The sequence below is a fragment of the Mesoplodon mirus genome, assembly GCF_964341445.2.
Source record: "Mesoplodon mirus genome assembly, chromosome: 17".
Taxonomy (NCBI): Eukaryota; Metazoa; Chordata; class Mammalia; order Artiodactyla; family Ziphiidae; genus Mesoplodon; species Mesoplodon mirus.
In genome coordinates this window covers 67,596,736-67,623,537 of record NC_138993.1, presented here as the reverse complement: position 1 = coordinate 67,623,537, position 26,802 = coordinate 67,596,736, and the positions used below count along the sequence as shown (strand labels likewise).

General features: G+C 46.1%; 1 protein-coding gene across 3 annotated transcripts in view; it reads right to left on the bottom strand.

The window, feature by feature from the left end:
* UBAC2 (UBA domain containing 2) overlaps positions 1-26,802 on the bottom strand; it is a 164,873-nt gene that overhangs the window by 13,799 nt on the left and 124,272 nt on the right. For all 3 annotated transcript variants that reach the window (XM_082602506.1, XM_082602505.1, XM_082602507.1), the window contains one exon: positions 25,866-26,111. In XM_082602506.1, coding sequence (XP_082458632.1) covers positions 25,866-26,111 — 246 coding nt within the window. The remainder of the gene's footprint in view (positions 1-25,865; positions 26,112-26,802) is intronic.

Sequence of the window (26,802 nt, the reverse complement as noted above, 5' to 3'; positions counted from 1 at the left end):
AGATGACTGAGATACAGAAGGAGTTTAAAAAAAAGAATAGGACACTATAAAAAAAGATAGTTTTTTTAAAAAATAGGGAAACTAAAAATAGAGATATTATGCAAAACTGTTCTGGAGAGATACTGGTAGAAATAAATTCAACTATATTAATGATCACACTAAATATACATTGACAAACTCACAAGCTGAAAGGCTGAGACTGTCAATTTTGAAATCTCTCCCATTCCCCCAACCCAACAACAGACAAACTGAAAATATAAAGACATAGACAAGTTGATGTAAACAGATGGAAAAAGAAATATTAAAGCAAACTGATGTTGCTATATTCATGTCATATCAATAGACCTCAAGGGCAAAAGAGGCATTATTAGGGATAAAACCACTAAGATACATTGATATTATTTACATATAACATGACGGCATCAAAATACAGAAAGTAAAGTTTAACAAAATTACAAGTGAAGTGGAAACATCTAGACATATAGTTAATTTTTAGCATATACTGACAGATCAAGCAGACAGACAATTAGTAACAATATAGAACATAAATAACAAGTTTGTCTCGACGGACATATATAGCCTGCACTCAATTTTTAGAGAATATACATTCTTTTCTGTTATAAGTAAATTATTTATTAAAAAAGTGACAGTGCACTAAGACCTATATGAAATGTCTGCAAATACCAAAATATAAATATTAGACAGACTATATTCTCTGACTACAATGCAACTAAAAATAAATATCAAAATTATAATTAATATAAAACAAACAAAAATGCACATATTTGAGATCAAAAATGAAAAATCATAATCGAAGTTAGAAGACCTCTAAAAGTGAATAAAATTGAGACTACTACCAATCAAAGTTTGTGGGATATAATTAAGTAGTTGATGGAATTTTAAAATATTGAGCTTAAAGAAAATGAAGACTGAAAAGTAAACAGTTAAATACAATTTAAGAAGTTAGAGAAGGTAACAATGGTCTAAAGAAATTGGTAAGAACGAAGTACAGAGCAAATGTTAATAAAGTGGGAAACAGAGACACAACAGAAGGAATCAATGAAAACCCAATGCTGACTGTTGAAAAAGTCAAATAAAATGAATAAACCTGATGCTTAGTGAAAAGACAAAGAAAGAAGCACAAATTATATTAGGAATAACACAAGGAAGATAATGACAGATATTAAATAAGAATACTTTATTTGTGCTAATAACTTTGATGAAATAGACAATTTTCTAGAAAAATATAACTCGCCAAAACTCAAGAAGGAATAGAAATTGGTAATCAGTTTTAAAAATTGTTCAGGAACATTGACTAAAGCTGCACATACATGGATACCTCAGCAAGTTCCACTCCTGGACAACATAAATGCAAACACACGTTCACCAAGGGCAGGGACCAGAACGTTCTCAGCAGTGTTGTTTGTAAACCTCAAAGACGGGAAACTACCCAAATGCCCATTAAGTAGAATGGATACATTATAGTATATTCACATGATATAGTATTAAATAGCAGTTCAAATGAACAAACTACAATTGTATGCAACAATATGGCTAAATCTCTCAAATAAAATGTTAAATAAAATAAACACCAAAAAGTACATTTGTATGATTACTTTTATATAATGCTAACTTTTCTGTATGTTATACTTCAATAGTAAGTTACACAAAGAAATAGAAAACCTGATTAGACTTCTAGCCATTAATGTAATTGAAATAATACTTAAAAATCTACCTACCAAAAATCTACAGGTGAAGTCTATGAAAAATTTGAGGATCTGCCATCTTACACAAGTTGTTTTAGAGAATAGAAAAGAAGAAGTGCTCCCCACCTAATTTTTTGAGGCCATATAACGCTGTTTCCAAAAATCAGAGAAGGCTATTATGAGAAAGAAGAATTATAAAACAATCTATTTTTCATTTACGGACAGATGCAATAATCCTAAATAAAAGATTAGCAAACTCAATCCAACCATGTTCAAAAAAGATCATCATCTTATCCATTATGATGTACTACATTAGGATTTATCTCAGGAATCTTAGAAAATATAGTCATGTAATTCACACATTAACAGATTAAAGGAGGAAAACCAAAGGCTCACACTCAACAGATATAAAAATAGTTTAATAAAACTTGATGAAGAGACAAGAATGCGTCTTATCACCACTTGCATTCAACACGAGTCATGGCATAATGAGGATGAAACCAACCACTTGTGAAAGAAAAGGCAGGAGGATGGAAAGGGAGAAACTGTCATCACACGTGACGACTGTCTACCTAGAAAATGAGAACCAATGAGTACAAAATAAAAAAAAACGGTAACATTCCTTGCTTGTGATCACTGAGAAAGTATAAGTGCAAAAAATTCCTATTTACAAAGAGAAATAAAAACCATTAGGTACTTAGGAATTAAATCTAACAAAAAATTTGCAAGATCTCTATGAAAAATGGTAAACTTGATTGAAGGATATCAGAAGACCGAAATAAGTGGAAAGACAGCACATTCCTGCCTGGAAGACTCAATACTGTCATCTTTTCACACTCTGCCAATTCCAGGCTGTAGCAGAGACTGCTGGTTGACTTTCAATATCCACATTCCCTTTCCTTTAAAAATAGGACTTTTTTTGGGGGGGGGGTGACGCACAGTTAGTACATTTCTCAGCTTCCCCCACGAGGACTCAGTTCTGCCATTGGTATGCAAGCAAAAAGGGCATCTGGGACCTCCAGAAGAGATCTCTTTATTTCTTTTAAATGAGTTAAAATTAAAAAAAAATTTATCTTATTGAAGTGTGGTTGATTTACAATGTTGTGTTAATTTCTGCTGTACAGTAAAGTGATTCAGTTACACATATACACTTTTTCATATTCTTTTCCATTATGGTTTATTACAGGATATTGAATATAGTTCCCTGTGCTCTACAGTAGGACCTTGTTGTTTATCCATCTTATATAAATTAGTTTGCATCCGCTAATCTCAAACTCCCAATCCATCCTTCCCCCACGCCGCTCCAGAGAGATCTTAAAGGGAGGGATGCACCCTTCTTCATTGTTTCCTCCTCCTTCCAGGAGCCCAGGCGGGCTGAGGACAGGGCAAGAGCCAGAGAAAAGGAGCCTCGGGGCACAACTTCGTGCAGGGGCCCCACCAGCTCGGGGCTATCAACGTCTGACTTCTTTTACACGAGACAAACTTCTGCCTTGTTTAGGTTTCTGTGATTTTGTTTTCTGTCATATGGAGCTAAACCTATTCCTAATGGGTATTATATTCAAAATTCACAAGTGTGTGCATGCGTGCGCGCATGTGTGTATGTGTGTGCGTGTGTTTGGTTGAACGAGACAACCTCAAGGGTCAAAACTAGACCTGAATATTTTCAAGAAGTATAAGGGAGGGGTTTTTATTCTACTAGTTATTAGGACTTACTGTTAAGACTACGAGAATTAAAGTAGGACGGTATTAGCACATGATAGGTAAATAGGTCAAAGAAACAGGAGAGACAGTCAACAAATCAAAAGTAAACACGGGCACTTGGTATATGATGGAGGAAACATTGTAAGTCAGCAGGAAAAAGACACACCACTTAATGAACAGTACTAGGACAAATGGTTATAGAGATGGAAAAAGAGAGGACCTCCCTGGCGGTCCAGTGGTTGGGACTCTGTACCTCCAATGCAGGAGGCATGGGTTCGATCCCTGACTGGGGAACTAGGATCCCTGGGGAACCAGGATCCCACATGCTGTGCGGCATGGCCAAATAAATAAATTAATTTAAAAAAAGAGATAAAATTTGACTTTTACTTCATATCGTATACAAAAACAAATTTATTTTATAATAAACCCCACAGGGACTTCCCTGGTGGTCCAGTGGTTACGACTCCGTTCTTCCAATGCAGGGGGTGCAAGGTTCGATCCCTGGTAGGGGAACTAAGATCCCACACACCGCGTCGTGCAGCCAAAAAATAAACAACAACAACAATGTGATTAAACCAGCCAAGATGACTAAATATAAAAATAAAATAAAATAAACCCCATAGATTAAAGATTTAAATCTGGAAAGCTAAACTGTTAAAAATTTTAGAAGAAATAAGAGACATTCTTTATGTTGCTGGGATAGGAAAGGATTTCTAAAACAAAAATATAAAGGATCAATCATAAAAAAGGATTGCTAACAATTACTACAAACAAGAATTTTTGTATGATTAAAAAAAATAAAGCTAGAAGGCAAAGTACAAATTAAGAGAAAATGTTTGTAACATATAACTGACAAAACAGTATCCAGAATATGTAAAGATTCAATGAGAAAAAATAAATAATACAAGAGAAAAGCGGACGTATATGAATAAATGTATATGAATAAATAATTTACAGAAGAGGAAACCGTGAGTCAATAAACATAAGAAAAGATGTTCAACCCCACTAGCATTAGGAAATGCAAATTAAAACAGCAATAAGTCATTTCATACCTGTAAGACTGGCAAAAATAAAACGTCTAACAATACCAAGGATACGGATGATGTGAAGGAAATAGGAACTCCATATATTGTTGATGAGAGTTTAAATTGGCACAAACATTTTAGAGAACAATGTGTCAAGATCTAGTAAAACTGAGGATGTTCTACGATCTAGGAATTTCATCTCCAGGGAGCTATGAGTGCCTAATGGGGCATTTATCAGGATATTCTGTGAAGCACTGATTATAATATTAAGTAAGCAAATGTAAAAAATTCAACTGTCCCTAAAGAGGGAAATAAATTATTAAGTGGTTCTATTATATATGTGCAGCTAGAATAAATGAACTAGGACCTAATGGATAAATCTCAAAAATACAATGAACAAAGAATGTTATATAAGAATATGTATATACAATGCCATTTACATAAATTAAAAAAATATTTAGAATAGTATACTATTTAAACTATTTTATGGATAGTTTACATATACATAGTATATAAATATAAATATAAATAAATATATATATATATTATATTATATATATATATATATATATATTTATATAATATATATATATATATTAGTGGTGATTCTGCTTCCCAGGGGCTATTTGGCTATGTCGAGGCATTTTTGGTTGTCTTGGGTTGGGGGTGGGAGGTTGGGGACAGGATCGTGGTGCTGTTGGTATTTAGCGAGTAGAGGCCACGGATGCTGCTAAACATCCTATAAGGCACAGGACAGACCCCGCGACAAAGGATGGCCTGGACCAAAATGCCCACAGTGTCCAGGCTGAGAAGCCTTGATATACACTCACAGGTGGTGAAGATACAAACACGCACCGGGAGTGGATACCATACAAAAGCATCAGACCCGACACACCTGCTACGGAACGGTGGGAAGAGGAATGAACCTTTGGCTGATTCTGTTAACATTTTATTCTTCAAAGGCAGTGAGAGTGAAAGAGTAGGCAAAACAAAACTAAACCCCAAGCTGTGATAGTAAAAAAGTGCTTAAAAAGCAGAAAGTTACAGGAGCTCTAGGTTCTGGGATGTTTTGACACTAATCTGCTCTTTCTGTAGGTTCAGCGTGAGCCTCTGCAAACAGGAAACGCTTCCTTCACTTTGTCTTCTTCAAAAGCAATAACCACATATTCAAAAGAGGAAGAAGGAAACAGCTTGCATTTTGAACAGCCATTTTATGTTATTAGTTGTAAGGAGATTTACAAATGAAGTAAAATTTCTTGTGAAAATTAATAAACAACTAATTTTCCAACTGAGAGCAGTAAACTTTTGTTAACGGTTCATCAAGTGGAACTCACATGGAGTAGAACTCCACCTCTAAAGGCCTCGGTGGGTTTCTGAGGGGACGATCAGGTCAGGCAGTGTCTATACCGAGAAGCCTGGTCAGAAGAGCCCCCCAGGGTCCTCTGGGGGCACTTGCAGCTCCCACGGGAGAGAGGAGCAAGGTGCACGGTCTGGTCCTTGCTCCCGTGGAGCTCCTGATCTCCTCGGGGAAGGCATGACATCCAGAAAGGGAAAAGCCAGAAGCAGGCAAGATGGTGTATAACCAGGAAGGAAGCCACAAGGCATCAGTTAAAGGGCACAGCCAAAGCTCGGGGTAGAACTTCAAAGAGGATGGGGGCTTAGCGGAGTTTTAGAGGATGAGGATGATTTCAACAATGGAGAGGAGAACCAGGCATTTTTGTCAGCCTGTTCAAAGACAGGGGACTGAGAATGGGTTTATTCCTACTTCAAGGGCCAAAGCAATGCTAAGGAGAAATAACAGAGGAACGAAAAATAGAGGATGCTGAGTGACTGAGAGGAGTCTCCAGAGCCAAAATACCTGGGTTCAAATCCCAGCTCTGCCACTTATTACGTGAACTTAGGCTTCATTTTTTTTTAACTTCTCTGAACCTCAGTTTTCTCATCTGTATTATGGGAATAATAACTACGCTCACCTCATAAGGATATCAGAAATAAATGAGTTAATATATGTAAAGCATTTAAAACAGAGCTTGAAAACTTCTAAAAGCTTATTACATATATATTAGCTATTATTACTATCTAATATTTGCATTGTATCTTACAGTGGCATTTCTTATCTTCCCAGCTAGCCTATAGCACCCTGGAGAGCTGCATTGGGGGTAAGATTTGCATGAAACTCCCCAGGTGGCCGGCACAGCTCTCAGCTCAGAGCAGCCTGAGCTGACTCCCCAGCACAGAATGATTACAGAGCAGGCACAATGAATGTGATGGTTTAGGACAATTAAAATTCTTTCCAAAGCATCCTCATCTTATTTTTAAAAGGTCAGTCACTGGGGAAAAAAAATGCATCCTTTATTCTCCATCTTTGGTGATCTGAAACCCTTTATCAGAGTGCTAGGTTTTGAACTGTAAAGCAGGCGGGGCCACCTCCACGGCACTGTCTGTGGCTGCCTGCGGACCATGTCGGGAAGATTCTGGGGGAGGGTATGGGTTCATCAGGAAACAGTGACATGACTGCTTAGTGATACCTGCCTTGGGCACAGAGGAGGTGAGGTGGCACCTATACAGGAACTACTAATCCTGCTATAGACCATGGCTGTCCAGTATTTTCCACATCATGGCACACACAGAAAGATACATTTGTGTGACACACAGGACAGAGGAAGCTGCATGCAACCAGCCTGGAAGCTTCAGGCCCTTCCCAGCTGCCCCAAAGGCTGAGGGGGTCAATACCTCATCAGGCCATCTGTGACCGTGACACAGTGTTCGGAAAGTTCTGCCACAGACCCTAGGGAAATACTTGTACATTTTTTTTTTTTTTTTTTTTTTTTTGCGTTACGCGGGCTTCTGACTGCTGTGGCCTCTCCCGTTGCGGAGCACAGGCTCCGGATGCGCAGGCTCAGCGGCCATGGCGCACGGACCCAGCCGCTCCGCGGCATGTGGGATCTTCCCGGACTGGGGCACGAACCTGCGTCCCCTGCATCGGCAGGCGGACTCTCAACCACTGCGCCACCAGGGAAGCCCTACTTGTACATTTAACGTGAGCAATTTACACTGGGTACGGGCTACCATGGAGTTCAGACGCAGAGGAGACCAGACTGTTTCAGGTGCATCAGTTAAGGTAAAATCAACGGAATTATTGAGTGTCTGCTCAAGTACCTGGTAGTACCTGAAGCCATGATGCTAAAAAGAGAACTAAGACAATGTCTGTGCCTTCTCGAAGCTCCCAGTCTGGTATCCTAACCATTAAATTGCTTTTTCTTTTTCTTCCAGGTTACTCGTAACACCCTCTGCTTGATCAGTGGTGCCTCATCTGCTGTCCGCCCGCCCTGACCCCTGGCTGCACTGGGCCCTACCGTGCCCCTCCCGACACCCCTCTCTAGCTTCTGTGGAATCACACTTTCTTGGTCTTTCAAGCCATCTGGTCACACCCTGAGCGCCCCTCAGAGATGCCTTCTCCGGTTCAAGTCCTTTATATGCTGGTGTCCCTGAAGGTTCTGTTAGGATTATTCCTCTTCTCTCTCCACGTCTGTCCCCATGGTTTTAGTCTCCCTGCATGTGGTGGAGACTCCTACCCGCTTTCCCCCTCCAGGTGCTGCCCCTCAGAGCCACACGACCAGCTCTCCTGACGCTTCCCCTTAGGTGGTCCAGAGACGTGTCAAATGGAGCGCATCCCACACAACACTCATCGTCAACCCTGTACCTCTTCCTCTGTCCCCAGTCTTGGGGGGTGACATCAATGTCCTTCCACAGCACAAGCCAGCTCACCAGGCTCTGGTAATTATAACTCCTAAATACCTTTGGAGTCCATCCATTTCTCTCCACCCTGACTCTCACTGTCCTATTTTAGATCGCCATCAAGGGCGGGCATGGCTTCAGAGTGATTTTCCTGAGATACAAATCTCGTCATGTCACCTCTCTACTTAAAAACTCTTCAGTGGTTCCCCGTTGCCTTTTCATTAATCTTAAAATACTTTTTTTCTTCATTAACAGCAATCGCAAAAATCACTACTTGGTAACATACTTTTATAAAAAAACGTTTTCCAAAACAAGAAAAATAATTAATGAGAAGAATGTCATTATTTTCTATTTTTGTAAACCTCTTTTGTGTGACTTAACGGAATATAGTTGGATTCTCGTATCTGCTTCTGCGGTCAATTCTGTTACACGCTACTCTGGCTTCTGATGTATATAAAAAAATCTAGCCACGTATAGATATATAGTTAGAAAACAAATGGGAGTACATTAAGAGCCTTTTCAGATAATCGTAGATATTCTTCTTTGATACTACTCAAGTCCCTACTGGTTTTAGGATGCAGTTCAGGTTTCTCACCAGGGCTTGCCAGCCTCCTGTGTACCGTTCCAGTGGTTCTCCTCACCCCTCCGGCCTCACGTTCTCGACTCCTGCCCGGAAGGCTTCTCTACCCCCCCGAGTCCGAGGTGAGCGGCTCCTCTCATGTACCCTCACATTTCCCTTTGCAAGGACAGCACTCGGTACGTTACACTTCAGTGACATGCTCCCTGGTAGGAATCTCACAGCAGGTGACGAGCCCCACGAAGGCTGAGATTATTCATCTTCTCTCTGTAGACCCAGCCTTGCCTGCCGCCTGGCACATTCAAGTACGTAAGAAATATCTGCTGAGTGACTAAATCGTGGACAAATACTCAGCAAAGCATATTGCTGAGATAAGTTCTATGGGATTTTCCTCAGCAAAGACCTCACAGTTCGTTGTAATGCAGGCCCTAGTGTCAGGATGGACAGGGTGGGAGGGGAGGACACAAGGAGGCTCAGAGAGCACAGCGGAGCACACCACGTGGCTGATGTGATCTTTAAGGGCATGAGGCACCTTCTCCCTCTAACACAGCAGCCAGTAGTTTCAAAGGACCACTGCTGGGAGACTGCAAATGGGGACTCCTCGCAGAAGGGGGCATCTGTAACGCACTGGACTGCTGCTGAGTGCCCCTTGGCGGCTACAGCTCGCAGTGTGACTATGGGTATGCTTGGCTTCATTCCTTTATCTTTTACGTGCAGTGCACTGTACTGGGGCCAGGTAAAGAGCGCTGTGACACACAGAGAAGTGACTAATTTCCTACGGCCCTGGAAGAGCTTAGCTGAGTTGACAAAACAAAGGCACATAAGAAAGTAAACAAGAGGCACTGAAGATGTAGCGTGTGACTAGACTAAGGGCTACGTGAGAGGTATCTTATTCGACTCAGAACTAACAATAAGCACTACCAACAAGAGGAGGGAAACATTGCCAGAGGCTGTTGTCATCAGCGATAGCTTCATGGCAAAGCCCGAAAAAAAGGAAAAGAAAGAAAAACAGAACAAGCCCCATTACCACCACCACTCAGGCAAACTAGCAATACATTCATCACACGGATGAAAGATGGAGGGACGATCACAAGGCCGAGAGTAAATCCTATCACATATGTGGAAAGCAACTCAAGGGTCACGCCGTAGGAATACGAACAGCAGAAGCACGCAGGAGACGGAAGCTGGCCACGTCATGTGAAGTGCCACGTCCTCACGTTTGCACAGACGCCATGGCAACAGTCATTAGAGTATCCTTCTGGGCTGTTGGGCAGTGAGCTGTCTTAGTAGGTGTGGGGAGAAAATAATCAGCCAGAGGGAAACTAGATGGTGACTTGAACACAATCCCAGGCTAGCTTTACAGCTCTCAGTTCCACTTCTTTGTGGTTTATCGGCCAGCTTGGGGGGCTCAGACACTTTGTATCGTATTATCCTTCACAGCAAAACACAAAGCAGTTTGTGCGTGGTGAGGTGAGGAAACAGAAGACGCTGCGGCTCTCTGCCACGGCTCCTCGTCCTCGCTCCGATCGCCAGAGCTCTGGGGACCACGGCACTGTCGGTCCTCCCCATTGTTGGGTTCAGAGGGCTGTGGCCACAGGTGCTGGTCTAGGGATTGAACCGGGGAGGCGGTGAGGAGGCATCTATCAGGAACCTGTGCCACAGCCCAGCACGCGACTTGAAGGCTCGGCCACTGCTGCTCCCTGCAAGGGACACTCCAGCTGTGCACGCCACCAGCCGTGCACCCTGCATCCTCTGTGTCGAGTGATGACTTGTCTCTTGAGAGGCTGGGGCCTCCCACCACAGCTGATCCTACTTCTCCCAAGACATGGGTACGGTTTTCACAACAGGCAGAGGAAAGGACTCTGGAGAAAGAGCAGCAGGCTTCAGATTCTCCCTGGCAATGGGCTCCCCACCTCTGGGGGGCGAGGAAGGAGGGTGGTGTTGGGAACACACTGAGCCAGACAGTGCCTGTGTCTGCCGTGTTTCCCGAAGGCTGGCGGACTCTCCTCTGAAGGAGACCTTCTCCTCCATGGACAGCCAGGATCAAAGGTGTCCCCACCTTCTGGGGGGAGGTTTGGTTTTGATTTTGGTACAGAATGGGAACGCTCAGTCTCCTGTGAGGAGGAAGTGCTGGGGAGGGGCAGTGAGCTCCCCAGGTTGGGGACATCTGCTGTAGGAAGAGGACACCTCTCTCTTGCTGTAAGGCCTTTTTACTCTCTTAATCTCATTTACGTGCTTGTGAACACTGAACACAGGTTAGTAAGAACTGCACGGGATAAGATGCAGCTTCCTTGAAAGTATGAAGGGAAGGGCACCTTTTGGCACAGGGGTGACCAACGTCCACGTTACATCTTTTGTTTCCTCCCTTCTCTGTCGGCCAATTTTCTGGTCACTTCTTCTGCTCCTTAACCTTAGCTCTACGCAGCAATTACTAAATAAAAGTCCAAATTAAAATTAGTTCTGGTACTTGTGACCAGTACATGTTTGGAGAGAAGAAGAGGTGAAACTTGTTATTAAAGAGGAGACTGGGGACCACTCAGGGTTTCCCCTCTCTTCACATCTCCTCCCTCAGAGTGGTCACTCATTTTCGCCCCTTAGCGATCACCTCTCACTCCCTTACTCGTCCTTCAGCCAACACTGGGCCAGGGTGGACAGCATCGCCTGAAAGCCCGGGGACCCTTTTGGACTCAACTCTCTCCCTGATAAATCAAATCCGGCCAATTCTCAAGTACCACTGATTTTTCCCTTCAGGGGGGTCTGCCACTGTTTAAGTCTTTGTCGTTCCCCTCTGAGATTAAGCCAACAGCCTCGTAGATGACCTCACTGCCACTAATACAGGCCTTGGTTTATGGTGATTCCCAGATACTGCATTTGTTACAAACGGAAGGTTTCTGGCAACGCTGCGCTGAGCAGGTCTGTTGGTGACATTTTTCTAACAGCATTGCTCACTTTGTGTCTCTGTGTCACATTCTGGTAATTCTCGCAATACTTCAAGCTTCTTCATTTCTATTGCATTTGTTAGGGTGATCTGCGATCAGTGATCTCTGACGTTACTGCTGTAATTGTTTGGGGGTCACAGCAACACTGGGGCCTTATTTTAAGAAATTGCACGGCCACCTCAACCTTCAGCACCCACCGCTCTGATCAGTCGGCGGCCGTCAGCATCGAGGCGAGACCCTCCACCAGCATAAAGATTATGACTCCTTGAAGGTTCAGAGGATGGGGAGCATTTTTTAGCAATAATGTATTTTTTGATTAAGATATACACATTTTTAAAGATATAATGCTACTGCACACTTAACAGACTACAGTGTAGCGTAAACCTAACTTTTATATGCACTGGGAAACCGAAAATTCGTGGGACTCACTTCATCGCAATACTTGCTTTACTGCGGCGGTCTGGAACCGAACCTGCACTGTCTCCAAGGTGTGCCTGTATTGTCTCCATCCAGCCTGCACGCCATGGCGGGTGAGTTGTGCATGAGTTACCCCACCAAGCCCCTTCACGACACCACTGCCTCAACTGAAAACCTTACTGCCTTACATCTCGATTATTCCATCCTGGTTTGAACGTCCTCCAAAACCAGCCTCATCCTAACTACCTCTTCCCTCTTCCCTGCGTAGTCCTTCCACTGACTGTGTCCCTCGCTTATTCAGACCACATTTGCTCCAGTTGTGTCTATTACCTAAAATGCCCTCCCCTGTCCCCTACGACCATCTGCCGCCCTACAGGTTTGTACAGGGCCCCGTTCTTGTTTTGTGCCTCTAACTGGCTTCTTTCTTGACAATCCAAATCCTTACTGGTCTCCCTGTCCGCTGAACTTCTACAGAACTAGGTCAGGTTGCCAATCGAAGAGAATGTAACACTGAGTCTAGGTTTCCTCATCTGTAAAGCAGAAAACTGGACTAGATGATCCTTAAACTAATAATTATTAGTTGCTTCTTCCTAATCAGTATATTAAAGGATGTCTTGAAAGCCAAGCAGTTCTCTCTCAAAAAGAGACCTTCACTGTTGCAGCAGAAGCCCAGTGGCCTCCTGCCAGAGCTGTTGCAGGAGGGATGCCCGGACAGACACTGGTCTAGACACCCTCCATTTTATAACCTCCAGTACTGCTTATGAGTGTTCCCTGCACTGATCAAGGAGCTCTAACGCGCATCTCTAATGATCAAGGATCCTTGAGCAACCACCCCTACTAGACGGCAGCGATGGACAGTCCACGAATGAGGAATGTGGATTTGTGGAAGTGAAGTGCTGACTCTCACAGTGGTCTCTCACAGCCCAAAGCCCACGTTCTGAACTACCAATGAAACCTGCACCTGCACCCCTCACCCCACCCTGGGAATCCAGGCGCAACCAGGGTGCATACACCACCATCACTTAAAAAAGTATGATTTAAAAAAAAACCTTGGTATCGCTAATCTGTGCTCTAATCTCGGACAGGAGATCATGACTCATGAGTCTGGAAATTCCTGTACTCCTGCTGCTTTCTTCACAAAGCCACATCTGTCACCCACAGCGAAAGACTGCAGGGTCTGAAGCTGGGGTGGATTCCATGAAATTCAAGCCTTCTTGAGATGATCAGAAGGATTCTTGCTGAGACACTCACAGGTGGTCCAGGGGTCTGTCCTGCACTAGAATCGTATTCTAGTTTTTGTGGTACACGGGCCTCTCACTGTTGTGGCCTCTCCCGCTGCGGAGCACAGGCTCCGGACGCGTAGGCTCAGTGGCCATGGCTCACGGGCCCAGCCGCTCTGCGGCATGTGGGATCTTCCTGGTCCGGGGCACGAACCTGTGTCCCCTCCATCGGCAGGCGGACTCTCAACCACTGCGCCACCAGGGAAGCCCCGTATTCTGGTTTTAAAACCCACAGCGATGGCTTTTTTTGAGGAGGAAAAATTTACAAAATGATTATAGGGACAATCTTTCTAATGTTCCCCTGTTTGACATTATGTCTGCTTCAAGGTACATCTCTAAATTCATTCATGGTTTTAAAAAGTGATTAATAAGTGAGAAAATAAAAATTATGAAAAGAATTAGGATTGCTGATAATTTCTATCTCTCCAAAACACCAAGTATGTCATCATCGTTTACTTGTTTCCTTAAGCACCATGGGACTGTACCACACTCTTCTTTCTCATGAAGACCAAGGCAGAATGGAAAATAGAAATGATTTTCTCGAGGTCACTTAATGAGTCAGCCTTGGACAGGGATTAGAATTTATATTGATCCTATCTTTCTGTTCTGAATTTTGTCAAAAAGGTCAGTATGACCAACTACAAGAGCACCAAAAACATAACAGTAGTTTCTGCAAAGGAGGTGCAGATGGAGATAAACAGCTTAGCTTTAATTTCACTTGAAAACAGAGTTCTTGCACCTAATTTTCATTTAATTTGCAGATTTTTATCAACCAAGCACTAGTAACTTATTCCGCACCTGATACTATACACTTCATACTCATAAAAGAAAAAAGTCATAAAAGAACTAACTCTAACTGATTAGATTGCTTTGTTGACAAGGCAGCACAGCAACTTGAAAAGGATGGTTTTTAAATCAAATTGCACCAAAACGTGAAAGAGCAAAGCTAAAAAGGAAAAGTGCTGAGAAGCATGCCACGTGCCCGTGTGCTGTCTTCAAGGCTGCTTGGGTTCATGTTGGCTGAGAACGTGCTCCCTTTGGATTCAAGGTGGACTCCTTTGCTACACACACACAGACACGCACACACACACGTGCTCCCTTTGGATTCAAGGTGGACTCCTTTGCTACACACACACACAGACACACACACATGCACACACACGTGCTCCCTTTGGATTCAAGGTGGACTCCTTTGCTACACACACACACACACACACACACAGACACACACGTGCTCCCTTTGGATTCAAGGTGGACTCCTTTGCTACACACACACACACAGACACACACACATGCACACACACGTGCTCCCTTTGGATTCAAGGTGGACTCCTTTGCTACACACACACACACACACACACACAGACACGCACACACACACGCGCTCCCTTTGGATTCAAGGTGGACTCCTTTGCTTCACACACACACACACAGACACGCACACACACGCGCACTCCCTTTGGATTCAAGGTGGACTCCTTTGCTACACACACACACACACACACACAGGTTTAGGTATACAGTTTTCAGGGCTCCACTCCAGACACACTTCCTTGACCCTCCGTGGCTGGGCGAGGGGCTTCTCCTAGAAGAGGACTCGTGACATTTTGCTGTAACCGCCTCTTCCTACTCTCAGCTCAGGGAGAGGAAAGATTGTGCTGTCTTGTCTGCTGTGGTGCTCCCCAGAGCCTGGCTGAACACTAAATAAATCTTGTGGAAAGGATGCTCATGGAAACTAAGAGGTGAGTAAGCAGCTTCCTCAGAGACCAGATGCAGGGGCGCTGACAGACACCGGCTCCATGGGGTGGCACCCACCAGGAGGAAGGACAATCAGACATGCTGCCACATGGACAAACCTCAAAAACATGAGGCCATGTGAAAGACACCCGTCACAAAGGACCCAAAAGTATATGATTAGATTCAATGTCCAGAACAGGCCAATCTAGAGAGTCAGAAGATAGATGGGCGGTTGCTCAGGGCGAGGTGCGTGGTAGGCCTGGGGAGTGACTGCTAATGGGAAGAGTCTCTTTCTGAGGTAATACCAGTGTTCTAAAATTCAGTGTGGTGATGGTGGGATAACTCTGTGAGTACACTACAATCCCCTGAATTGTACTCTCTTTTTTGGCCACGCCGCGCAGCTTGCAGGATCTTAGTTCCCCGACCAGGGATCGAACCTAGGCCCTGGCAGTGACAGTGTGGAGTCCTAACTGCTGGACCACCAGGGAATTCCCGGAGCTGTACTCTTTAAGGAGGTGAACTGTATGGTATGTGAATTCGATCTCAATAAAGTTATTAAAGAACTTAAAAAAAAAAGAGAACCTGAGAGCACTTTTAATACACTAAAAATATTTTACTAAATTAAAAATCCTTGATTAATAAAAGGAACTCGCATGATTGGCAAGGCAGATGTGACTCATAATAATGTATATGTTAGATGTCACCTAACAACGATTGCTGGGGTGGATAAAGAGAAAATTTTCACAGCCACAGAATGTTTCTAAGTGAGGGTGAGAGAATACACCTCACCCTCGCTTAGAAACTTAGCTAACAATTCAACCAAATGCTGAGAAAATAACTGAAATGCCCGTGTGAATGATGGTGAGCTGCTGTCGGCATCAACATCTTCTCTCCTTGCAGGTCAAATGAGCTGCTCGTTCCTGTAACAGAGGTGATCATCAATCAGGAAACACGGGCAGCCGGAGGAAGTGAAGAGGTAATGAGAAAAATGAGCACCAAACGACTTCACTGCTTTGTTGGCAAAATTCCCACTTGGCTTATACCAAGCATGATGCATTCTTAGTGGGCTTCCCCGTAATTCTACTTCTAGAGTAAATGGAGATTTTCCAGAAATACCTTAGAAAGTCTTATCACCAAGTTTATGTTGTGGTACATGATGGCATTATCACCATCAGCCAACAGAGAGAATGGTGGTCACACAAGTAACAGACGATCACAACTCAGAGAATACAGACTTCCCAGGAAACAGAGCTGCCTGGAATGCTGCTGGCTGCATAATCTTCTAGAGCAGGGGGTGGGCAAAGTTCTTCTGTAAAAGGTCAGGTAGTAAATGTTTTAGGTTTTGAAGACCAATAGGCAAAATCAAAGATATTATTGTAGGTGCTTACAGAGCCACCGAAAATGTAAAAACCATTCTTAGCATTGGGTTTGGCCCATGGGCCATAGCCTACTGACCCTCGTTCTAAAGGTTACAAGTTTTAAAGAGTAGTAACTATCCGGTTAGCTCCGAAATCAGGACTCGCCCTCAAACTTCCTAGAGCCCAAAAACAGATCCCCAATGCAATCAGAATAACTAATATTTGACAGATCTTTCTGGTATATCAAGTAATTCTGCATAAATTATTTTATCCTCATGACAACCCTATTAGATAGACTGTGCACAGATCTCCCCATCAACCCAGTGTTGATTCCTTAACTGCAAATTTCTTCCCCTTTTCATTTATATTCTGCTTTTCTATCGTGATGGCATCGTGACCAGCAAAGAGGGGAATCCATGCTAAGAAGCTGCAGAGACTCCTGCAGCAACCCTGCTGTTCAAATGTTCATCATTACAGGGCATTTCAGTGACTGTTCTGGAGGTGTGAACGCACAGAGGCTCGCAGAGCTTGACTGTGGCCGTGTAGTCTCACGCACTGAGGACATGCTGCCTCACCACCAGGACTCAGAGAATCCTCACCATCTCTCGACTGGTCTTCTTCCTCCAGTATCAGCTTCCTCAAGGGTATTCATGTCATGGCCAAAGTAGTCTTATTTATTTATTTGGTTGCATTGGCTCTCAGTTGCGGCAGGTGGGCTCCTTAGTTGCGGCTCGCGGGCTCCTTAGTTGTGGCATGCGAACTCTTAGTTGTGGCATGCATGTGGGATCTAGTTCCCTGACCAGGGATGGAAACCGGGCGCCACCAGGGAAGTCCCCGAAGTAACCTTTATTAAAGACAAATCTAACTTACTCTTCTGCCTAAAGCCTTCACTGACTCACTACTTCTAGCAGGACGAAAGAAAAAACACTCCTCGGTGTAGCACAAGACACCCGATGTCCTGACCTCGGCTTTCTCCCCAGCCTCTTTTTCACTGCTTCCTCCTTAGGGAAGCCCTGAACTTAGGCAAATGCAATCACTTGTGTTCCCACAGCTGTCTCAAGCCCTTGTGCTTTTTCTCACACGGTTCTCTAGGCCTGATAATGCCTGCCTGAGTGCTGGTCTCTTCCAGATTCCCCTCAACCACATAGGGCTTTGCTGAGTCCCTCAGGGAGAACCAGGACTCTTTTGCTGGTGCAAACTCCAATAGAAACCTAGCACTTCGTATTGACTCATCTCTCTTCCCCCAGGGGCTGCAAGCTTCCTGAAGGCCAGGGCAGTGCCATTTTCTCCCTCAGGGCTGCACACTGCGGTGGAACCAAAAGAGGCATAAATAAGTGGAGCACACAGCTCCTGTCCTTCAAGAATTCAAATGCTACTTGGTGAATGAATAAAGCACAGACCCGTGAAAAGTTACGTAACGGTCCCAGCAGTGGAAAATGATCCGCAGCTGCTAGTACCAAAATGACTCGGCAACGTCGCCGACCATGGAGCCAGCACCCGTGTTGGGGGCGGGGAGTGAACCTGAGAGCAAGAAGCTGGTGGGAGTAGACTCAAAGTGTGACTGACACGCTGCCGCTACATCAACGTACAGAAGAGTGGGAAAGGTCTGCCGTGGGGGGGAGATGAGAGCTGGAAGAAAGGGACCGGGCGTTATTATGTCGTCTACTCAGCCCTCATCACAACGAGTCCATAAGCCAATCAGCCAAAAGCTTCTGCGTAGTGACCACCGTGGACGTGTCCAGAAAGGTCGTGTCACTGTGCCTGATGATGAACTTCAGGACACTGTGCACTGACCCTGTAAGCTCCAGATGAGGCAAGGTCTGCAGAGCCATCACACTGCTCACTGCCCTTTAGAGCCATGGAGGTGTATTTGCTGCAGAGCATGTTACAACTGCTTCAGAAGTGCAACGTCAGAGTTCACTTCCAAGAACCAAGATGTGACTCCCGTGGCAATGTCCTAGGATGAGGCTGGCTGCTCAGGGCACAAGCAATGCTTGCCCTTCCTCTGCTTCCAGACCCTGCACTACTTCTTAACGTGGTGCGTTCCCACTGAAACTCCTTTCAAGAGCGAGCCAGTGTTTGCTGACTCTTGTGATCTTCTCCTCGTCATTGTCTCTGCCTGGCCTTTTTTGGGGGGTGGGAGGGTAGCCTCTGAATCTGTTGAACACCCCCTCTCCCATTCTTCCTGAAACACTCCTCTCCGGGCTGCTGTGCCACTGCACTCTCCCGGATTCCTCCCCGCCCCCTGGAATTCCTTTCTTCCTCCTCTCTGCGCTCCCTAAACATGGGTCTCGGGCTGTCTTTAGTGCTTTGTCCTCTCAGAGGATAGCTGTATACTTTCCAGCCAGGACTACTCACCTGTATTCAGCTGGCCTCAGTACATTAAGAAACTCTGTAAATATTTATTATATACATATCGAGTCACTAATTCTCCAAATGTATGGGTGCCTACCACATGCCAGGCATTATTCACACATTAGAGACACAATGGAAAAGCCCCCCCCCACCCCAAGATACACCACTGGCACAGATGGGACGTGAGTCAATGGTGAGGGGCGGGAGTGGCGAGGTCAGGAAAGACGCCAGGGGCTCTAAGGACAGACAGAGGGTCAGTCCTGCCCGGGAGGCTGGAGAGGGCTGCCCAGAGGAGGGGATTTCAGACAGTTTACTCAAGAGTGAGCAAGAGTTAGGCAAGCAGAGACTGTGTGTGGGGTGAGATGGGGTGCGGTGGGGAAGTTGGTACAGGGGAAGTTTGTTGTTGGCAGAGGGAAGGGTAGATGAAGAGGCAAGAAGAGAGAAACAACACGGGGCTGAGATGAACTGTGAACAGTTCAGCATGATTAGCCCGAGGCTGCTGGGGGCCGGGGGAAGGGACGGGCTAAAAAGCAGGCAGGGGCCTTGTGTAGCGAGCGTGAACTGCCTTGTAGGCTCAGGAGGGCCTCTGAAGGACTTTGGTGGGAGTGAGACAATCAGGTTTGCGTCTTCACAGAGCTCGCCCTGGGGGCTGGAGTGTGGGGCAGGGCGGGGAGAGGGAGGCAGTTGTGACACGACTGTATTAGGCGAGTGACCACGGTGGCCTGAACTAAGGCAGGGGGATGAAGAGAGAGGGAGTGGTGGGTTTAGGGCGAGAAGGTAGACTCTCTGGGGTGCAGGTGAGGGAGGGGACACGAGGCACATGGATGCACAAGGGAAGAGTCCAAGGGGAAGCCACAGTGCTCTGGGTTGGGCCTCTGGGTGGACGATGGTGCTTTCCATCAGGGAGGGAGTGAGAAAGAGAAGCCAATTTAGCAAAGCAAGGGTAAATTTCCGGTGCTTGTGGAGCATTCAAGTGGAGATGCCCGGCAGAGAGTAGGATATTTAGGTCTGGAGCCCAGGAGAGAGGAGGTCTAGGCCATAGGTCTAAGTCTGGGAGCCATGAGCTTAGCACAGAGGGGAGAGCCATGGACTGCGAGTGTGCAGGGGGAGAGATCAGTGGGCTGGACCTCAGGGGACAATGTTGGTTAGGAGCTCAGTGAGGAGCTGGCCATTGTCCCGGTCAGGCATTCACAGAGCCGAGCGCTGGATTTCTAAAATCTCCTGTTGGTCTTTTCCTCCGTGGTCTCTCCTTTCTCCACCCATCTCACATGCTGCAATGAGGGGAAGTTCTCTGAGATACCTGTCCTACCTTTACAACTGACTAAACCACTTTTGACAGCCTCCAATGTCAAAATCCAACTCTGCCGTCGGGTTGAAAAACAAACACGTCCCTCGATTACAGTCGCTGTGTTATACTTCTCTCTGTCACTAGGTACCCCACCACCTCAGCCGCCCATGTCTCCTCGAGGCCTTCCCCTTTCAGGCCTCCTTATCGCCTCCACGCCTCCCTCCCTCTGGCTGGTCCTCTCCTCTGGGATGACCTGCCTCATCCTCTCCGCCCGCCCACATCCTGCCCATCCTTCTAGCCCCTGAAACCTCATCTCACTGTAACAGGACGCCAGTGGCGCCTTCCTGGGTGTCTTACTGACCCGCGCACTCCGGTCTGTATTTCATCGTTCTTCGATGTTTCTCTAATTCAAGTGTATCTGCTGAGCTCCCTGACGTTGATCACAAACTCATTAAGGGAAAAGACATGTTTTTCACTTCTTAGGTGCCCACCGAGTCCCCACCAGTCTTGGTCACTGTCTCAATAACGACCACTGGCTGACTGCAACCGCAGAGCCACGTGCGGACCACAGGCGGGCAGGCGACAGCGAGCAAAAAGCAGCAGCTGCCAGGCGGCGAGACAAAATCCGACAGAGGCAGGCAAAAGACGTACAAAGGAACTACACTCAAACAAGACTTTGGCATTATTCTGGAGTGCTTGAAATTAAAAACTGCCAACAGATCAATCTAATGTACAGTAATTAGGAACTGATTGGTTTTTTGACCGAATAAATTCTGGGTTCTATGAAAAACATGTGAAAACCCACAGTTTATAAACAAGTGAGAGACTTATCTTAAATGCAACAACAGAATTTGAGAAGGCCTACAGTAAGACACAAGGACACTAAAACAATCAAAAACGATATTTTAAAAACATAGAAGATGGAAGCACAAGTTCTAACTTTGATTGAACATTAAACTTAGCACTGAGTTTCCTGACAGCCGAAGCAAAAAAGGAAAGGAACAAACCCAACAACAACACACACACACAGAGGTCCTGGAATCGGACACATCTGGGCCCCTAGTCTGCAGCCCTGCCGGCAGCTGTGTGTCTCTGGGCAGACGGGCATCTCCGAGCCTCAGGGGACACAGAGGAAACAGCTGTGTTTCTCGAGGCCGACGCTGGGAAGAAATGAGCAAGCCCCGGACTAAAGAACCACACGCTCTTCTCTCCAGCACAATTAGAAGTCTGCAGCAAGAGCCCAGGGGCTGGGATTCTGAACTGTGGGCAAGACTGACCTCGGAAAGTGGAAGAGCCTGCCACGCAGCGGGGAGAGCCAGACCAAAGGACGTCACTTCACAGTCGCCCGGCTGGAAGGCCCTCTCCAAGAGGGCGGGGATTTTGGTCTGTTTCAGTCACGGATGCTTGGGCTGTGCAACCCGGCAGATACTATGATATTCAAAGTATCTGTGGTGGGGAAGACACCGGGTGGAGTCTGCAGCGAGCCACAGAGGACCACCATGATGCGGATGTCCAGGTCACTGGAGCAAGGGCACGCATACACAGCAGAGAATTACACACTTTTGAAACACTGCTGCTGGACCCTGGGGGACAGGAAGCCCCTGACCACGGGTACAGAGTGAGCGCGTGGTCAGAAGTGTGAGACCTACCAAGTTCTGTGGTCAGGTGGGACCAAAGAAAGCCATCGTCCGATGTAAGTGGTGTATCCAGGGTCAGCACGAGCAGGGCGGGGGGCACAGGCGAGCTGCACAAGCAGGTTCGCCAAGACCACCATGTCGATAACCTCTGTTGCATAAAAACCTCTTCTCCAGTTCACACCTCCTGCTACATGGGGGTGGGTCCCTAACCACCAAGTGACAAGGAGGAAAATGGCCAAATTCGGTTCATAGATGGGTTGGCTTGGTACACAACTGAAAGCTGAAAAGAGACCATGGCTGCACTACAGCTCCACTCAGGGGTCACCCTGAAGGACAGTGACAGGGACAAACGCTCCCAATGGGTTGAGCTTGGGCAGTGCATTTGGTCGTCCGCTTTGCATGGAAAGAGAGGTGGCGGGAGGTAATAACACCTAGGGAGTCACTGGACGTGGTGAAGGACTTGGTTAGGCGGTCAGGGGATGGGAAGGTAGGGGACAAGGAAGCCTGGGCAGAGTCATGTGGGTCCAGCCAAGGAACAGGTATGAAGCGTGACATCTAGGTTCCAGTGTTTGCTGTGAACATCCAGCACAGAAGAGAGAGACAGAATGACTCGGCAGACTGACGTCAGCCAGCCTCTGTCACCGGCCATCCCAGGGCTGGCAGGTGAACAGAGCAGCCAAGGTGGCCGGGAAGGAGCCCCACTTGCATGGGCCCCACTCACTAAGGTGGACTTAGCTTCCTGAGTAACAGAGAGCCGTGCTGAGCCCTGATACGTACACCACCATCCACCAGGGAGAACCAACAGCCACAGAGCCAGGTAGACTATACTGGGCCCTTTTCAATCTGGAAGGGGCACCGTTATGGACTGAAACATGGTCCCCGAAAACTCATAGGCTGAAGTCCCTAACCCCCAATGTGACTGTATTTGGAGACAGGGATTTTAAAGAGGTAATTAAGGTTAGATGAGGTCATAAAGATGGGGCCCTAATCCAATGGGACGGGTGTCCTTATAAGAAGAGACACCAGGAACACGCAGGCACCAAGACAAGGCCATGTGAGGACACAGTAAGAAGGTGGTTGCCTGCAAGCCAAGGAGAGTCCTCACGAGAAACCAACCCGGACGGCATCTTGATCTTGGACTTCTAGCCTCTAGAACAACGAGGAAAAATTTGTTATTTAAGCTGCCCAGTCTGTGCTATTCTGTTAGGGCAACCTGAGTTGACTATTACAGGCAGCAATTCATTTTACCTGGAACTGACACATTTTCTGCTTATGGGGCTGCCTGCCTTTTCTGTCGCTAAGCACCACCTCTGTGGGTTGGCAGAGGGCATGAGGTACTGACCAGGGTTCCAGATGACATCACATCAGACCACAAGGCCCGCTTCCAGCAAAGAGGGCGCGGCAGTACCAAGACCACGGGATACGCTGACGCTCACACAGCACGACCCAGGCGCTACCAGCTCGCCAGACCAATGGGTAGCCAGGTGAAGGTGGGAGCGAGACGCCGACCTGGAGATGGTACCCGCCAAGGACAGCGCTTGAGGCTCTAGTGTGCAGTACAGACCCTAAATCAACAACCTTCACACGGGTGCTGTGTCCCCAGCAGGCGGAACACACAGCCCTTGGAAACAAGGGATGGAAGGAGAAGTGGCCCTGATTATCCTCCCTCAAGGGGACCCACCTGGGGAATAATCTGGGCTTCCTGTCCCACAACTCTGGATTCCGCAGTTTACAGAGCTCGGCTCACAGGAAGGGAACGCTTCCATCGGGGACAAAGCAAGAATACTGTTACATCTTAAGTTACAGCTGTTGCCCATTCAGGTTGGGCTCTTGTGCCAAAAGACCAGCAGGCAAGGAAAGGAGCCATTATCCCGGCAGGAGTAATTAATCCTGATCATCAGGAAAAGCTACAGCCACGGGCACAAACAGGGGAGGGAAGATCACGGGCGGCCTCAGGTGATCGGCGAGGGCACCTCTTGAACTTCCTCACCCAGTTTCTACAGTAAACAGACAAGTGCAGCAGACACAGCCGGGAAGGGCTTGGGGACCAGGGACCCAGACCCCACAGGGATGACAGCATGTGTCACTTCATCATGTAAGCCTTCCAGCCAAGGGTGGGGACTCTCAAGTGGACAACAGACGAGGGAGATGGTCGTCAGTGTATCCTTGAGACCAGCTTCAGCAGAAAGGGATGCAGTCTGTCCTGCTAACCTTCCTCTTGAAGGTTTCTCCTGGGAAAAGAGCACCACTGCAATCTTGGAGTTGTTGCTCCGAGAACTTAAGTAAAACAAGAAGATCCAAGCAGCACGAGGGGCGGATGCTCTGGACGGATCTGCATCGGGTCTGCGACCCAGATTCTCCCCCTCCATCCTCCTGCTGCCGGGGGGTGGGCACCTGATGGTTCTCAAGTAACACCTGCTCTGTGGATGGCGTGCATCTGGGGAGAGGTGCCTACAATCTGCGCCAACACCTTTCTGAATCTGGGATGACTCGGAAGGTCTCTCGCAACCCCAGGGCTTGGGCACCGTAAGCTTGGCTCGGGCCTTCTTTGTGACTGGGGCTCGAAGTCTCCCTCTGCACTTCACCACCACTCCCCCAAAGATGCTCATGCTGACGGCGTTCTCCGATCCACTTCACACACGAGAGTGTGCCTGGGGACACCAACCTCAGAACCACAACCTCTCATTTTGCTCATGAGCACAAGACCACAGCTATCTACCAGGGAATCTCCCCCCAGGTAGCCTGAAGGTACCCCAGTCAGTGTATTTCCCATCGCCTGCTCTTCTGATGGTGGTGGGAGGGTGCTGTGGTTGATCTCTCTCCTTAGCTAAGCCAGGAACCTCAGAATCAGACACTACCTCTTTCTCTCCCTCATAGCTCTGTCCATTGCATCAGAAAATAGTTACACTCGTTATTACTCAGTTGTTTGGACACTGGTTGTTCTGGGTTCTCATACTTTTCATTCTTCCCTCTGTTTCCTCAAAGGATCTACCACTTCCTCCCGCTAAATACAGGCTTAGCCTATAGCCTACATTCATCCTGGATGTGATGCTCCTACAGGACTCACCTCCCAACCCTACACACTTAATCCACGATCTGCATCTGCAGCTCTGACCTCTCCAAGAGTGATGCCTGTCCTCCATGTTCAACTACACCAGGGGCACCTTTACTGTATGTTCCAGAGTCACCTCAAATTCAAATACACCCGTAGGGAACAGCCTTCACTTCTCTCTTTTACCTGCAGACTCGGCCCATTGATAAGGGGCCCCCTTCTTCCCACGCCAGACAGAAACTCTGGGACCCACCTCTCCACTGACGTCCAGGGACATCACGCCTGATTTCACTTTCCAGACCACACACGATGAAGACCTACTTCTCACACGCAATGCAGGCAGGAGATCGGGAGATGGCAGGAGAGAACAGAACTCTCTCTCATACCCCAGAGGGTAAAGGGGATGGAGACAAGAAACGAGGAACCCAATGCACTGGATCACAGAAGTGCCAAAGAAGGACCAGGTATGAGGTTTCAGCCTGACACAGAGTAACCCTGGAAAGACCAGTGTGGTGTTGGATTGTTTGGATAGAGCAGTTTTTGTGGATAAAGGCTCAGTATTTCCTGACGATTAATGACAAGGCTAAGAAAACACAGTATTTATCTGATCTACTTGTTGGTTGTTCCCTTGAAAATTTTCTTACCTTCATATTCTCTCCGTTTCAACCAAGGAAAATCAAGAAGTCTGACATTTGCTCTTCAGTCCAGAGCACACAATAATAAGCATTTTAACAGGAAGACACTGTGGCTTTTACAAGATGATAAGAACAGATAAAGATCCCGTCTTGTTAACTAGGTTGGTGTTTCTCTAAGAAATCATGCTTATCTAATAGAAGTGGAGCAAGAATGTCCAGTTTGACCAGTCTTTCAGCTGCAAGTTACTTTTTTTTACCTTAAAAAGAAAACACTAAGAATAGCCACTATCAGAGACCGACATTCCACTTGGAAACACGTCAAAGTATCTATGATACAATGCACACATACAGTCTCAGAGGAGAAAATGACGCAGGCCCCTGAGTACTCCTGAATTTCCCACTGTGATTATCATCGCTTACCTGCTGCTGTCTTTGCCGCCTCACTTGTGCAAACTGCGACAGCATGAGCTGCCGGTCCAGCAGCTCCACCCTCTGCTGTCTCTGAATGTCTACCGTGGCCCCCATCCCGATTCTGGCCTCGCTGGTGGGTTCTGAAGATGAGAAGATGGGCTCCAGTGTCCAAGAACAGAACTGTGCCATCCAGCTGGGGACGCGGAGCACCTCATGAACTTGTAACATTTTGCTGTTGTAGCAGAGCCCGGAAATCTACAAGAAAAAGAGTCCAGCTGGATTGTTGAAATGTCATAAAGTGTTAAAGAACATACTTAACGTAGAAATCAATAACCGCAAAACACTTCAGGTGGTGTTTCCCTTCACTGTTGTAGTGTCAGGTGATAACCAGAACTCCTATCAGGTTGCAGGATACTAAGCAGCACAAACCAACAAAAAATTGAATTTACTCAGTAAACAAACGTGTTTTTATTAAGTTAGAAGAGACAGCAAAATCCTAACTATTTAACACGCAAAGTACTGGTACAATATTTAAAAGAACAATGTTGTCTTTAAAAAAAAAAGCCATGAAATATTTGATTATCAAAACACTTTCACACGGTACTAACTCTGTGGTTATTCTTATTGGCAGATGGCCATCAGAGAGAGATACTGAGAGAAAACAACTTTGATATTCGATGATGTGACCCAGCATCAATATCAAATATGTAAATACAATACATTTATCAGAAAATAAAGACTACCTAAAATGTATACAGTGTTTTAATAAAATTTGCAAGTATTTTTCCTAGATTTTAAAATCCTTGCCAATAGTTAGCAATTAAAAATTCTGTTTACGAATAAGGCTATTTTTCATCTTTAAGGCAATTTATACGGTAAGAGAAGTCTAAGGAGTCTCTGTGGTTTCCTAGGTAAAAATGAGAATGGCTATTCCTTTGTTAAAGAG